This window comes from Bos indicus, chromosome 27 (assembly GCF_029378745.1).
Source record: "Bos indicus isolate NIAB-ARS_2022 breed Sahiwal x Tharparkar chromosome 27, NIAB-ARS_B.indTharparkar_mat_pri_1.0, whole genome shotgun sequence".
In the NCBI taxonomy this organism is placed as follows: Eukaryota; Metazoa; Chordata; class Mammalia; order Artiodactyla; family Bovidae; genus Bos; species Bos indicus.
The window spans coordinates 34,814,933-34,832,084 of record NC_091786.1 but is presented as its reverse complement, the minus strand read 5'-3'; the positions used below and the strand labels follow the sequence as shown (position 1 = coordinate 34,832,084).

The window sequence follows — 17,152 nt, the reverse complement described above, 5'->3', positions numbered from 1 at the left end:
ACCCTCTTCTGGTCAATCTGGAAGCTAGATTATCTCTTTCTAATCTAATCTAATCTCTGGGGCAGATTCTCTGGTGAACAGGCATCCCAAATCTCCCTACTGGCTTTGGTGCATCTGATGTTGCATTCACCAAAAGATGTGCACAAGCCAGTCTGTTATTTCATTGTCTCTCACAGATGGAATTGGTGCATTAATTGCCACTCACTTGGTGTATTTATTGGAGGATAGCAGATCTAGGGATTTCTAAACCACCATATTTTGACCAGTATTAAGCCTTTATTTCTTTGAATAATTTTTCTACTCTGCTAATTCTTTCTGGTTCTCCTTCGTGGATTCTGACATATATTTTAAAATGTTTGGTAATGTTCCATGTGTTCTTGAAACTTTATTCACTTTCTTAATTAATTTTCCTGTGATTTATATATTGGGTAAATTTTATGCATCTGTTTCAAGTTCATTGATTCCATCCCTTGTCATCTGCACTCTGCATTTGTTCCTACCCAGTTTGGGTTGTTTTCTTTGTTTGTTTGGGTTTTTTTAATTATATTATTTGGTTCTAATTTCTTAGTTGTTATTTTTAATAGCTTCTATTTCATTTCTGAAATTTCCTTATTCTTTCAGCTTTTTCAGGATGCTTTTAAAATGTTCGTTGAATGAGTATTTTCACAGCTGCTTTAAAATCCATTGAATCATTCCAGCATGTGGCTAATCTCAATATGCAGCATCTGGTGTCTTCTCCCATTTTGTTGTGATATTCTTGGTTCTTGATATAGTATATAGTTTTATATTGTATGCTTGTCATTGAAATCTTCTATTGTTGAAGACAATCACCCAGTTTAAGTTCAAATTTAGTGTGCTTGTTGCTCCAGTGACCATTTAGCCTTCTTGGAACTTTTGATATTATTTTGTTGTCCGTCATTCTTCCTGGCTTATGTGGAGCTCACTGGATCTCTGCCAGGGCAGCCCATGGCAGGAAAAGTTTCTTTCCTGGGCCACCCTCTGTTGCTTCGTAATGTTGGTTGATGAGGGAACCATATAATGGAGAACATTTCTTCTAGCTGTATGTCAGTCACTGGCTATCAATATGCTTCTCAGTCTGTCTCTGCTAGTGCCCTTGAGAGAGGAAAGTTTTTAATCTAGGCCACTCTTTGCTGCTTTGAGTTTGGAGTGTTGAGAGTTATCTCACGAGGATCATTTTCTCTTATTGGGCATGCAAGGCCAGGAGATGCATAAACTGTGATGCTGTCTTCTGCTGGATAAAATGTTGGGACCTGGTTTGCATTCTACATCTTTGTGAAGATTTGTGGCATAGTTTACTGACACCACTGTGGGCAGAACTGGCTGCTATGTTGTCTGACAGTGGAGTGTGTATGCTCTGCCACTATCGGTTGGAGATAGGAGTTAAGTCGAGTATTGAGATGAGTGAATGCTTACTGATGGATTTGTATGTATGGACACTAATGCCATAGAATCACATCCATACATGAGAATGTGATGATAATAGCATGTTCATAGTCCAGGATTAACTGAGGAACAAGGCTGATTCTAGATATCACTACACTTCTTAAGGAAGAGAAGGAAATATTCAGTACAAGACTGTATCAGTGGAGAACGTAGGAAGAGTAATGTTTTAAAAGTCCATTGAGAAGAGACTTTCAAGTAAGGATGATCAACATGGTGAGATATTAAAAAATAGTGAAGAAATGTCAGTTAAGATAGTTTGGTCTTACTTAGAATGAAACAAATGAAATGCCCACAGTGGAAGTCAAATTAATGCTGGTGATTACCTTGAGGTAGCATTTTTAGACTATATATTCAAAATGTGGACTGAGAGCGACAAGATATAGATCAGAATGTTATTTATGGAAAGTTCAGATTTACAGCAAAAATCACTTTGGAAAGAATAGGAGTTGTGATTATTTATAGTTAGAAGAGTGTCAAGGGGAAAAGACTGTAGAAAGATAAAAAGAAAATGAAGTGTCTGTTGAATTGTATCATGGAATGCTTAAATTTGATATTTGATGATGTCTAGAATGAGGGTTATCAAAAAAACCAAACTCTTTGTTTACTAATCATTACCAATGTATCTTTATATTACTCCTGTGCAGGGCCATTGCTTTTATCAAGGATATGCCACAGAGATTCCAAATTCAGTTGTGACACTTAGTACCTGCTCTGGACTCAGGTAATGACCTATTCCAGAGATGTACCATAGTCGATATCTAGTGTATCCTTTAACTTTTAGAAACTTATTGAAGGGTAGATGGAAGACAAAGAAAATAGACACTGACACTGTGACACTGTTTCTTCTCATCTACTTTCTGTGCCTGCTTGTCTTATCTTTTCCACTATACTCTTTGTGTCTCTCCCAGGCTTGCAATTATAAAATTCATTCAGAAATAGCTGTCATTGGAATGAGAAATATCCCTATTACTGAGCCACTCTAGAACTGCAATGACTCTTAAATGCTATAATAGATAGAAGGAGGTAGAAAATTGGGTTTACACGTTGATGGAAGTAGGATGGGGCTATTATTAGATATTAGATGACAAAAGCATTATCAAATTTCTACTTAATGTTTTCTTTTAATATTTATTTATGTTTATTATTAAGAAATCCATACTTTTAATTTCTTTGTTATGTGTTTCAATATTAAGGGGATTATTGCAGTTTGAGAATGTCAGTTATGGAATTGAACCACTGGAATCTTCAACTACATATGAGCATGTTATTTATCCGTTCAGAGATAAAAAAAGTGATTTTTCTCCCATATCTGCAGATCAATCCTACAAAATTCTTGTGAAATCAAATGTAAGTAACTCGTGTATGCAAATTGTGATAAACATATTCACATTGATTTCTGTTACATTTGGAAAACAAATTTAAAGTAATACTGGTTATAATAAAGCCTCTCTTATAAGGTATTTATTTTAAATATATTTTGTGTAGTCATAATATTAAAAGTGTAACAGCTGTAAATATATAATTCAAAATTCTCACATATACCTAATTTTAAGTATTTTCTTCAGATATTCCTTTTAAGTATTTTTATGCAAATATACACAAATATTAAATGAAAATATTATGTAGAAATTTGATAATGACCTTTGTCATTTAATATCTAATAGTCCCATCTTGCTTGATTAACATGTAAATCCAGTTTTCTACCTTCTTCTATTTATTATTGCATTTAGGAGTCATTGCAATTCTAGGGTAGCACAGTTCCACTCTTAAACTGAATTTCCATCCTAAAAATATAATGGTACTCCAATTTGCTGATTGTAAGTGTCGCCTGTTTTGCCATTTAGTAACTTTATTAACTTTGTAAAAATAAAAGTTAATTTTGATAGAAAATGCAAAAGTACAAACGAGGCAAGAATTGTTCCATATCTCATTGCCTAGACATAGTGTTCTTAGAACTTTGAGGCATTGGTTCTAATTCTTTTACTGTGTCTAGTTATAAAGATGATTTATAAAGGAAGATTTAAGAAAAAAATTATCTAATCATGTATTTTTCTTTGAAATTTCATTTGTGCTATTAAGAGGATAATATAAGTTTTCACTTATCATTAAGTTACATTGCATTTCTTATTATCTTAAATGAATGTTAGTTAATATTATTAAAAATTTAAATATAAGCAGAAGGATAATAAGAACTGACCATAATACTATTCTCTAGACAAAAAGCTATTGTGAAATCCAGGACAATCATTTTGATATATTGTTTTTCATATACATATATGTTATATATATATAAATTTAAAACATATGTTTTATAACATTATGGTATATTTTGCATATTTATATTCTTAACTTCAATCAAGAAATACTGCATGAATGTACCAGATTTTCGAACATTCACACTTTTCTTAAAAATGCTTTTATCTAGAAATAGGCATATTTCCAAGATTTTTAGATATATATTCTAACTTCCTACTTAGAATGTTTGCACAACTTTACATTTTGCCATCAAAAGTTACGAAAATGAAACTCTGTCCACATATTCATATCAAAATTGGATATCCTGTTTAGAGAGGCAAAACAAAATTATAATATGAAATGTGAATTTAATTTTTTATGATCTTCATCTCATTATTGCTTTAATATTTTTTATTTTGCCAAAAATACTAGTACAAATGCAGATTTTAAAAATTACCCTTTCAGAATGTCATAAAAATGATAAAATATAGTTATATATAGAAATGAAAATGTCCTTTTTAATAGAACTGAGATGTGACTCCCAACCCTATGCCATCTGCCTGTTGCAGTACAACACTGACACAGTTGAAGACCATTTTCAAAACTGAAGCAGAGCATTGTCACATAAAATAACTTTAAAGGTTTCCATGAACCCTCCTCTATGGCAGTGGGAAAACCCAAATGGATTGACATGTTATGGCAAAGACAAATAGCCCTGCACTAGAACCCCCCAACTTGACTTGAAGAGTCAGCAATAAAAGAGGGGTTGACAGAGGCAAAGGTAACATACAATTCCAGCTGCCATAGCTTGAAGTTCTAGTCAATTAGGCTGTAGCCACAAGTATTTGGCAGAGTAATAAGGCAATGGCACCCCACTCCAGTACTCTTGCCTGGAAAATCCCATGGACGGAGGAGCCTGGTAGGCTGCAGTCCATGGGGTCGCTACGAGTCAGGCACAACTGAGCGACTTCACTTTCTCTTTTCACTTTCATTCATTGGAGAAGGAAATGGCACCCCACTCCAGTACTCTTGCCTGGAGAATCCCAGGGACGGGGGAGCCTGGTGGGCTGCCATCTATGGGGTCTCACAGAGTCGGACGCGACTGAAGTGCCTTAGCAGCAGCAGCATATTATCTTTTTATATTTAAATCTTCTCATCTGTAAAAATTCAGTAATAAAAATAATACCCAAGTCACACGGGTACTTTAAAGTTTCAATAAATTTGTAATTAAAAATTACTTAGCATAGTATGTCAGAAATGTAAGTGATTGATGAATATCAATAAATATTGCTCCTACTACTACTATTAGTATTTGCTACCAGTAGTTTCTCATGTACTGAAACAAGGTAATTGGAGCTAAATATGGAAAATTTGGATACAAAATAGAATGCAATATGAAATAAAAGACACTAAAATTTCAGAACTAAGAAGAAACCAGGGATGTCACTGCTGTTACTGATTGGTGGCCCAAGACTGGGGACCCTTGCACAAGGCAACTACTGAAATGTCTTTTTAACTATGAGTCCAAATACCTAAGGAAATGATATTAAGGGTGGGTCTAGGAAGACAGGTGGTTGAAAATAAGTTTAAAAATACATATAAAACCTAATTTCCTCTCCTAAACAATTGTTTCTGCTGTAAACTCACAGCTGGTCTAAGACTCTTTTCTTGTGTGGAATGTGTGAAGTGGGGTCACCAGGCATAGATGTCTTTGTAAATCATAATAGAAGGTGGTTATACCAAAATTTGTGTGAATATATTAAACTTGACACACTAGATGTTGGGAAATGGTTTTAAACATTCTAAGATGTTCATTAGAATCCAGGAGGGAATTGAACCACCCCAAAGAATCAAAACTAAGTATGTTGACAGCAAGGTTTCCCATTAAACATTCCAGATAATTTACCCTCTCTGAAGACAGCAGCCCATAACCTCCATATGTGGTCATGGATGTTGCAATATGCTGTCAATACCTAATATGGAGAAGAACTAGACACAGGATGAAACAATTTAATATGGTAGATATTGTCATGGAAAAATTCAAAATGTTTAATCTTGAGGCACTAAGGAATGGAGAGAGAGAGTGAAGAAAGCAACATGACAATATACTCAGAGAGGTGTGCTATGCTTAGTCTCTCAGTCATGTCCGACTCTTTGTGAACCCATGGACTGCAGCCCATCAGGCTCCTCTGTCCATGGATTCTCCAGGCAATAACACTGAAATGGGTTGCCATGTCCTCCTCCAGGGGATTTTTCCAACCCAGGGATCAAACCCAGGTCTCCCACATTGCAGGCAGATTGTTTACTGATTAAGCCCCTAGGGAAGCCCATACTCAGAAAGGGTGAAGAAAATATTTCATCCACAAAATAAGAACAGAGCACTGTTTAAAAAATAAAATTCAGCAGATAACAGTTCTTGGGAATTAAAAGCATGCTACACAGGTGTAAAAACAGGAAAGTTCATCACAGAAAATTCCAGAAATCACACACAACTAAAGTATAAACAAAAATGACAAGGAAATTTGAGAGATAAGATATGCAATTAAAATAGCAATGCAGGTGATATAGTATGAGTTCCAATACAAATGAAATTGAGAATCAAAATGATTTAAGCAGGGGTTCTGAATCAGCATTTTTAAATATCTGATTTCTTCTGTATAAACACAATGTAGAATGGCATGAAACTACTTAGCACCAATATTGAAGATTGAAAGGCAACACAAAAATTACTTAAAATAAGGCAAGGTAGTTTTCAGCCTGTAATTATTTACCCAGTCAGAACTATATAACTGATATTTTTCATTAAAACCATTTCTTTCCTCCCTATTGTTAATACCCTTCCTAATGTGTAAAACAAACCACACTTAGAATAACAGAGAGAGACTCTAATCTCACCAGGAATGAGAAGATTAGCAGGCCACAACACAACCACATTTCTAAGGAGTAGTTGTCAAATACACTGAATTATCTGTCAAATCAGGAGATGGGACAACTTTGTAAGCTATTATCCTCAAACTGTATTCTTCATGAGTAAACACTATTAGGTCAAATACAATGAAGTGATGAATTTCTGTCAGTGGTTTAACATGATGTGTGGGCTTTGCTCATGCAAAGACCAAGGTAGATGAAAATGCTAGCTGTTTCCTTTTCCAGCTTCAACTCGGGGCCTCAAAGTGTCCCCAATAGTATTTGAATTCAGATAGGAGTAAAGGGAGAAGACTGTCTGAATCCCCATCTTGATTAACCTGAGCTGAATAGGTATCTCTCACCAACTTCTCTCTCAGAGAAGGAGCAATATCATTCTTGAAAAATTGGTCATTTCTTATGAACCAAATATAGTGTAGGTCAATTATCCCCACCATTTGTTCAACAAAAGTTTGACATGAAAGAAATGAATGTATTCTGAAAGAATAATACAAAAGTAATAAACATGGGACATAAAAACAAATATAAATATAAAATATAACACAAATTACATGATCTAAAATGAGTTAAAAACAATATTGATATTGTTATATATTTATGTACAGGGTGCCACCTGTTGTTGTAAGACCTTGACAGTATGCCCTGTCTTTCCATTTCTTTCTACAATTCTGAGAGCAAGGACAATTATCCCTCTCTTCAGAAGGAAGCAGAGACCTAGAGAGTTCAAATTATTATTGTAAGTTACAGCATTAAAATTCTAGTCTAAATAATACAACCCCAGAGATCCATTCTTTAGTACTCACAAGTCTACGCTTTCACAGTCTGTTTAAAGATCCTGGAAGTGCTCAAGAAATAGACATAAAAGAAAAACAAAGCCATTTTGAAAATGAAAGCCATTGACAATAGAACTGGTGAATAACAGAATAGACATTATCATAAAACCCTAAGGTAACTAAAATGGATGGGAATGGGTGAATTTAACTCAGATGACTATTATATCTACTACTGTGGGCAGGAATCCCTTAGAAGAAATGGAGTAGCCATCATGGTCAACAAAACAGTCCGAAATGCAGTACTTGGATGCAATCTCAAAAATGACAGAATGATCTCTGTTCGTTTCCTAGGCAAACCATTCAATATCACAGTAATCCAAGTCTATGCCCCAACCAGTAACACTGAAGAAGCTGAAGTTGAATGGTTCTATGAAGACCTACAAGACCTTTTAGAACTAACACCCAAAAAAGATGTCCTTTTCATTATAGGGGACTGGAATGCGAAAGTAGGAAGTCAAGAAACACCTGGAGTAACAGGCAAATTTGACCTTGGAATACGGAATGAAGCAGGGCAAAGGCTAATAGAGTTTTGCCAAGAGAATGCACTGGTCATAGCAAACACCCTCCTCCAACAACACAAGAGAAGACTCTACACATGGACGTCACCAGATGGTCAACACCGAAATCAGATTGATTATATTCTTTGCAGTCAAAGATGGAGAAGCTCTATACAGTCAGCAAAAACAAGACTAGGAGCTGACTGTGGTTCAGATCATGAACTCCCTATTGCCAAATTCAGACTTAAATTGAAGAAAGTAGGGGAAACTACTCAACCATTCAGGTATGACCTAAATCAAATTCCTTATGATCATACAGTGGAGGTGAGAAATAGATTTAAGGGACTAGATCTGATAAACAGAGTGCCTGATGAACTATGGACAGAGGTTCGTGACATTGTACAGGAGATAGGGATTAAGACCATACCCATGGAAAAGAAATGCAAAAAAGCAAAATGGCTGTCTGGGGAGGCCTTAAAATAGCTGTGAAAACAAGAGAAGCAAAATGCAAAGGAGAAAAGGAAAGATATAAGCATCTGAATGCATTGTTCCAAAGAATAGCAAGGAGAGATAAGAAAGCCTTCTTCAGCAATCAATGCAAAGAAATAGAGGAAAACAACAGAATGGGAAAAACTAGAGATCTCTTCAAGAAAATTAGAGATACCAAGGGAACATTTCATGCAAAGATGGACTTGATAAAGGACATAAATGCTATGGACCTAACAGAAGCAGAAGAGGTGGCAAGAAACAATACACAGAAGAACTGTACAAAAAAGATCTTCATGACCAAGATAATCACAATGGTGTGATCACTCACCTAGAGCCAGACATCGTGTCATGTGAAGTCAAGTGGACCTTAGAAAGCATCACTGCAAACAAAGGTAGTGGAGGTGATGGAATTCCAGTTGAGCTATTTCAAATCCTGAAAGATGATGCTGTGAAAGTGCTGCACTCAATATGCCAGCAAATTTCAAAAACTCAGCAGTGGCCACAGGACTGGAGAAAGTCAGTTTTCATTCCAATCCCAAAGAAAGGCAAGGTCAAAGAATGCTCAAACTACCGCACAAATGCACTCATCTCACACACTAGTTAAGTAATGCTCAAAATTCTCCAAACCAGGCTTCAGCAATACATTAACTGTGAATTTCCAGATGTTAAAGCTGGTTTTGGAAAAGGCAGAGGAACCAGAGATCAAATTGCCAACATCTGCTGGATCATGGAAAAAGCAAGACAGTTCCCAAAAACATCTATTTCTGCTTTATTGACTATGCCAAAGCCTTTGACTGTGTGGATCACAATAAACTGTGGCAAATTCTTAAAGAGATGGGAATACCAGACGACATGGCCTGCCTCTTGAGAAACCTGTATGCAGGTCAGGAAGCAACAGTTAGAACTGGACATGGAACAACAGACTGATTCCAAATAGGAAAAGGAGTACGTCAAGGCTGTACATTGTCACCCTGCTTCTTTAAATTATATGCAGAGTACATCATGAGAAACGCTGGACTGGAAGAAACACAAGCTGGAATCAAGATTGCTGGGAGAAATATAAATAACCTCAGATATGCAGATGACACCACCCTTGTGGCAGAAAGTGAAGAGGGACTAAAAATAAAAATCCTCTTGATGAAAGTGAAAGTGGAGAGTGAAAAAGTTGGCTTAAAGCTCAACATTCAGAAAATGAAGATCATGGCATCCGGTCACATCACTTCATGGGAAATAGATGGGGAAACAGTGGAAACAGTGTCAGACTTTATTTTGATGGGGCTCCAAAATCACTGCAAATGGTGACTGCAACCATGAAATTAAAAGATGCTTACTCCTTGGAAGGAAAGTTATGTCCAACCTAGATAGCATATTGAAAAGCGGAGACATTACTTTGCCAACAAAGGTCCATCTAGTCAAGGCTATGGTTTTTCCTGTGGTCATGTATGGATGTGAGAGTTGGACTAAGAAGGCTGAGCGCCGAATAATTGATCCTTTTGAACTGTGGTGTTGGAGAAGATTCTTGAGAGTCCCTTGGACTGCCAGGAGATCCAACCAGTCCATCTTAAAGGAGATCAGTCCTTGGAAGGACTGATGTTGAAGCTGAAACTCCAATACTTTGGCAACCTGATGTGAAGAGCTGACTCATTTGAAAAGACCCTGATGCGGGGAGGGATTGAGGGCAGGAGGAGAAGGGGATGACAGAGGATGAGATGGTTGGATGGCATCACCGACTCAATGGACATGAGTTTGGGTAAACTCCAGGAGTTAGTTGTGGACAGGGAAGCCTGGCATGCTGTAGTTCGTGGGGTCCAAAGAGTTGGACACAACTGAGCGACTGAACTGAACTGAGGAGGGTATACCATAGGCTATAGTTTTCTGACTTCTGCTCTGGAGATACATACTGTGGTATTGGTTTATGTGTGGAACAGTGGAATACCATAGAGGGGAGGTATAGCCATGTGCTCTTGCCCAAATGATTATATGCAAAGGTGCTAAGGTCTTTGGAAAGTAAAAAATGACGTCTTCATCAAATTATGCACAAAGATTGGATTTCCACATGGAAATCCTTATTCTAAAAAATTGAATTAGAGGGTAAACTTAAGTGTCAAACCAAACAAAATTTCTAGTAGGGGACTTAGGAAAAACCAAATTAATGAGCCAAAGGCTGTGAAAAGATGGTCAACATCATTAATTACACAGGAACTGCAAATTAAAATCTCAATGAGTTCCCAGCACATAGTTACAGGAAAGGATGCAATGCAAAAGAATGACAATACCAAATGAAGGCAAGAGTGAGGAGCAGTTGACATTAGTTCTTGGCAAAAAAAATGCAGAATGATCTAATTATTGAGTTGGCCAAAAGATCGGTTCAGACTTTTCCATTTGATGTAATGAAAAGACCTGAACAAACATTTTAGCCAACCTAATAACTTTAGAAAACAATCAAATTTTTATATTTCTATATGCATATACAGGTATCATGTCAATCAGATTTTCCAGTTCTAAACATTGAACCGAGAAAAATGAAAAACAATAAGTATCCAAAGACCTGTACATGGATATTCACATCTACATTATTTACAATAGCTAAGATGTTTAAATAATCCAAATGGTCATTAACAGTTAAATGTATTAACAAATTGTTTTATGTTTCTAAAATCTCACCCTTGGTAACAATAAAAACAAATAAATTACCAATAATCACAGCAACACGGACAAGTGCTGAGTTAAAGAAACCAGATATAGAAGAAGACATATCATATGATTTCACTTATATAAAATTCTAGGATAAGTTATTGTAACCTATGGTGAAAGAAAGCAGATCACTGGTTGCCTTGAGCCTTATAAGCTATTAACTTTATAGGGTAATGGAAACATTCTTTATTTTACTGATAGTAATGGATGCATGGTTGTATACATTGTTACCAGTTCTTGTAACTGTGTTCTTATCAAAGTATGTTTTAAAAATTGTATTTTAATGATGAAATTCAGAAGAGATATTAAGTTCCTTAGTGGCTGTTAGTCCCTTTGTAACCAAATGAAGTACAATGTAATTAATTTGAACTGTACTTAAGTAATCAAATAAAGTATAATATAATTTTAAAAAATACATGTATTTTATTGAAAGTAGGCCATGGTAAATAATTGCAAGTACAAAAATGATGACAAAATAGATGAACATTTGGGGGAAAGTTGATGGGAATTTGCTTAGCTTGAAGGTTAAATCAGGGACCTAGAAGAAGTTTTTGAGGAGAAAGAAACAAGAATCCTCCCTCGTTTTAGTGACTTTTTTTGAGGATTCTAATTATCAAGAATATAAGGCAAAAGCTTCTGATTTGTTCTCAAAATGTTTATGCAAATTCTCCCAGATTATTTACTCAGTGGGCATTGAGCCTTATATTTCTTGTAATTATATCTTTACATGTTTGCATCTGTAACTATAATCTATCTATCTATCTATCTATACCTGTGTGTGTGTGTGTATATAAATACATATATATATATACATATATATAATTGTATAATGTACATGATAATTACAAACAAGATAAGATTTTTAAAATCTTATCAATTCATGTCCTCTGTTTTGCAGAAAGATTCAGGTGTGCTGTTGAAAAGAGTTCTGAAAATACATGTCATTATTGATAAAGCTTTGGTAAGCATTATTGATACATTTTCCTTATACCTTTTTGTTTAAATTGAAAAGGAATATAAAGATAATCTTTGCAATGCAGAAATACATTACTCTGTTCAAAATATATGTATCAGTGTGACAGGACATAAAGACATGTTATCAGTTGGCTTTCCAATGACATAAGGGGATCAATAACAATATTTATTAGAACTAATGTAAATTTTTGTATGTAAGGGGAGATCTAGTAATCTGTTGGATTATAACTAGTTGCATATATTTCTGGGTTCACCCCCAAATTGTGGCAAAACACTTCCTTAAGTCAATTTTCATTTTAAAGTGTTTTATTTATTACTAAATTGAAGAAGATCCTTTTATTAAACATAATCTTTTATAAGAATATTTTGTGCTGTGTAATTGCTTGGGTATTCTGGTGGAAATAATCATTTTTTAGATGGCTATAGTAGTTTTATTCATATTAATAAAACTTGGAAAGAACATAGATTTTCTTTAGTAAGTGAGTGGATAAGTTGTGGTACATTCAGACAGTGTGATATTATTTAATGCTAAAAAATTAAAAAAATTAACTGCTAATTAACTATGAAAAACATAATGTTGGTGAGAGGGAGGCTATGATTTGATGGTAAACATTCTGTAGAACACACTGGGTAAATATCTAGTAAATTGTAAAGGGAGAAGAATAATACATAGGAACACATTTGATTTTGGAACTTTTCATTTATACAATTAGTTTTAGCAAACACTTAAAGAAAATAAGTTTAAAAAAAAAACCTGTTTTGTCCATTATTACTAGTAATTTTGTATAAGTCAGTAAGTGTCATGATATTCTAGAATTTTTGCATAAAATGAAATTTTCAAATCTTTAAATAACTTTTATAAAAGCAATAATAGAACATGATGACATCAGCTCTGGGATCCCTGGCCCCTCCAACCAGGCTCCAGGCCCCAGCTCTGCCTATCAACAGCTAGGCACTAGCCCCAGGACCAGGCTTCACCCAGCAGTGGAAGTGCCATGGCCTTGGAATGTTCTGCACCTTGACTCCATACAGCACTGAGCCAGCACTATCCCAGAGCTCCCTGGAGTTTCACAGTCAGCTGCCTTATGACCTGGTCCTGCCAACCAGCACCTGGCAGCCAATGCATGAGGCAGAACTGCCAACCAACTGGACCAGGGGGCAAACAAGACTAACAGACCTCTCACCTAGTCAGCCTTCAGCAACAGAAAAACCCACACAGCCACACAGGGGTAGCCACTAGAGTATACACCAAAGGTGATGAAAGTTGGATCGGTTGCTGAAACACACAATGCCTGCAAAAGGCCACTTCCCAGCGTTAAGAAGTACAACCAACCTACCAGGTACATACAAATGCAAATACTTAGATAGACATGTTCCTCCCCAGCGTTAAGAAGTACAACCAACCTACCAGGTACATACAAATGCAAATACTTAGATAGACATATTCCAGATGAAGCAACAAGAAAAAAGCCCCAAAGAATGTTTAAGTGAAATGGAGATAGGCAACCTACTTGAGAAAGAGGTTAGGGTAGTGCTTGTAAAGATGATCAAAAAACTCAGAAGAAGAATGCATACACAGAGCAAGAAAATATTAGTATGAAGAACAACCAAACATAGATGAAGAATACAACACTGAAATGAAAAATACCCGTGAAGGTGCCAATAGGAGACTAAATGATACAGAAGCATGGATCAGTGAGCTGGAAGACAGTGTAATGGAAATTACTGATGTCGAACAGAAAAAAGAAAGAATGACAAGAAATGAGAACCTTGAAAGAGAACTCTGGGACAACATTAAGCACATTAATATGTGCATTATAGGCCCCCCAAAAGGAGAAGAGAGAGATAGTAATTAAAATGACAAAAGTTAACAATGAAAAGAGGACACTGAAAGCAGGAAAAGAAAAACAACAAAAAGAACATCCATAGAGCTATCAGCTGACTTTTCAGTAGAAACTCTGCAGTCCAGAAGGGAGTGGCAGGCACAAAGTATTTAACATGCTGAAAGTGAAAAATCTACAGCCAAGAATACTCTATCCAGCAAGGCTCTTCAAATTTGATTTAGAGATCAAAATTTTTATAGACAAGTAAAACTTAAAGAGTTCAGGAACTAGCATTACAAGAAATGTTAGAGCAGTTTTACTAAGATGAACGAAAAGTCCAAAACTGGAAATACAAAAATTATGAAAGGAAAAGCTCACTAGTGGGAGCAAACATACAGTAAATGTAGGAAATCATCTCACGTGCAAAGCTGGAAGGAAGGTAGGAAGAATCTTGTCTTTTAACAAAAGCATCTATATCTATAATAAGGGGTTAGGAGATACTTAAATTAGATGTAAAATAAGATATTAAAAGCAGTAATTGCGAGGGGAGGAGAATATACATACATGGTTGTTAAAAATGTATTTGAAATGTATTTATTGTTAAAAATGTATTTGAAATGTATTTAAGAGATCAATAACTTAATCATATATAAACACATATGTGTATGTATAGATTGTTACATAAAAACATCAAGGTAACTGCAAAAATGTATACTATATACACACAAGAAAAGTAAAAGATTCCCAAATATAATATTAAGGTAGTCATCAAATCATACGAGAAGGGAACAAAAGAAGAAGAAAGGAACAAAAAAGACCTACAGAAAGAAATCCAAAGCAATGCACAAAATGGAAATGTGAACACACATATCAATAATTACTTTAAATGGAAATGAACTAAATGCTCCAAGAAAAAAGAAATAGAGTAGTTAGATGGATACATGACAAGACTCATATATGCACTGCTGAGAAGCAACTCACTTCAGATCTAAAGACTCACAGACAGAAAGTGAGGGAATGGAAAAAGGTATTCCATGCAAAAGGAAATCGAAAAAAAGTCAGGGTACCAATACTTATATCTAACAAAATAGATTTGAAAAAGAGGTTGTTACAAGAGACAAGGGCACTGCATAATGATAGGGATCAATCCAAGAAGAAGGTATAACAAATGTATATATCTGTGCACCCAGCATAGAAGCATCCAAAACCATACAGTAAATATTAATGGACATAAAAGGGGAAATTAACAGTAACTCAATAACAGTAGGCAATTTAGCACCTCACTTACATCAATGGACAGATCATCCAGACAGAAAATCAATAAGAAATCAAAAGCCTTAAATGACACATTCTATATATATGGAACATTCCATCCAAAAGATGCAGATTGCAAATTTTTCCAACTGCACATGGCACATTGTACAGAATAGATCACATGATAGCCTATGAAATCAGCCTTGGTAAATTTCAGAAATCATGCCAAGCATCATTTCTGAACACATGCAGTGAGACTAGAAATGAACTACAAGAAAAATACTCCAAAACAAAAACTAAACACATAGAGGCTAAGCAATGTACTGCTTAATATCAATGGGTCACCACAAAATCAAATCTCTGCCTGGAGACAAATGAAAACACAACCATCCATAAATCTTAGATACAACAAAAGCATTTCTAAGAGAGAAGTTTTTCACACAGGTTTTGATACAGGCTTATCTCAGGAAACAAGAAAAATCTCAGATAAACAACCTAACTTTACACCTAAGGGAATTAGTAAAAGAACAAATAAAACTCAAAATTAGTAGAAGGATAGAAATCATAAATAACAGAACTGAAACTAATGAAATAGGTACTAAAAGAAGAATAGAAGAGAGGCAGACTAATCAAGGAAAACATCTATTTCCGCTTTATTGACTATGCCAAAGCCTTTGACTGTGTGGATCACAATAAACAGTGGAAAATTCTGAAAGAGATGGGAATACCAGACCACCATACCTGCCTCTTGAGAAACCTATATGCAGGTCAGGAAGCAACAGTTAGAACTGGACATGGAACAACAGACTGGTTCCAAATAGGAAAAGGAGTACGTGAAGGCTGTATATTGTCACCCTGCTTATTTAACTTATATGCAGAGTACATCATGAGAAACGCTGGGCTGGAAGAAACACAAGCTGGAATCAAGATTTCCAGGAGAAATATCAATAACCTCAGATATGCAGATGACACCACCCTTATGGCAGAAAGTGAAGAGGAACTCAAAAGCCTCTTGATGAAAGTGAAAGTGGAGAGTGAAAAAGTTGGCTTAAAGCTCAACATTCAGAAAACGAAGATCATGGCATCTAGTCCCATCACTTCATGGGAAATAGATGGGGAAACAGTGGAAACAGTGTCAGACTTTATTTGGGGGGGGGGTTCCAAAATCACTGCAGATGGTGACTGCAGCCATGAAATTAAAAGACGCTTACTCCTTGGAAGGAAAGTTATGACCAACCTAGATAGCATATTCAAAAGCAGAGACATTACTTTGCCAACAAAGGTCCATCTAGTCAAGGCTAAGGTTTGTCCTGTGGTCATGTACGGATGTGACAGTTGAACTGTGAAGAAGGCTGAGCACCAAAGAATTGATGCTTTTGAACTGTGGTGTTGGAGAAGACTCTTGAGAGTCCCTTGGCCTGCAAGGAGATCAAACCAGTCCATTCTGAAGGAGATCAGCCCTGGGATTACTTTGGAAGGAATGATGCTAAAGTTGAAACTCCAGTACTTTGGACACCTCATGCGAAGAGTTGACTCCTTGGAAAAGACTCTAATGCTGGGAGGGATTGGGGGCAGGAGGAGAAGGGGACGACAGAGGATGAGATGGCTGGATGGCATCACTGACTCGATGGACATGAGTCTGAGTGAACTCCGGGAGTTGGTGATGGACAGGGAGGCCTGGCGTGCTGCGATTCATGGGGTCGCAAAGAGTCAGACACGACTGAGCAACTGAACTGAACTGAACTGAATCAAGGAAAAAGAAGAGAGGTCCCAAGTCAATACAATAAGAAATGAAAGAGCAGATTTACAACAAACACCAAGAAACATAAAAGATCATAAGAGACTACTCTGAACAACTATATACCAATAAAATGCACAACTTGGAAGACGTGGGAAAATTCTTAAAAATGGACAATCTCCCAAGACTGAATCAGGAAGAAATACAAAATGTGAACAGAATAAT

General features: G+C 35.9%; 1 protein-coding gene across 7 annotated transcripts in view; it reads left to right on the top strand.

The window, feature by feature from the left end:
* Positions 1 to 17,152, top strand: part of LOC109553366 (A disintegrin and metallopeptidase domain 3-like) — a 113,685-nt gene that overhangs the window by 24,140 nt on the left and 72,393 nt on the right. For all 7 annotated transcript variants that reach the window (XM_070781461.1, XM_019953337.2, XM_070781465.1 and 4 more), the window contains 3 exons: positions 2,109 to 2,185; positions 2,658 to 2,811; positions 12,036 to 12,098. In XM_070781461.1, coding sequence (XP_070637562.1) covers positions 2,109 to 2,185; positions 2,658 to 2,811; positions 12,036 to 12,098 — 294 coding nt within the window. The remainder of the gene's footprint in view (positions 1 to 2,108; positions 2,186 to 2,657; positions 2,812 to 12,035; positions 12,099 to 17,152) is intronic.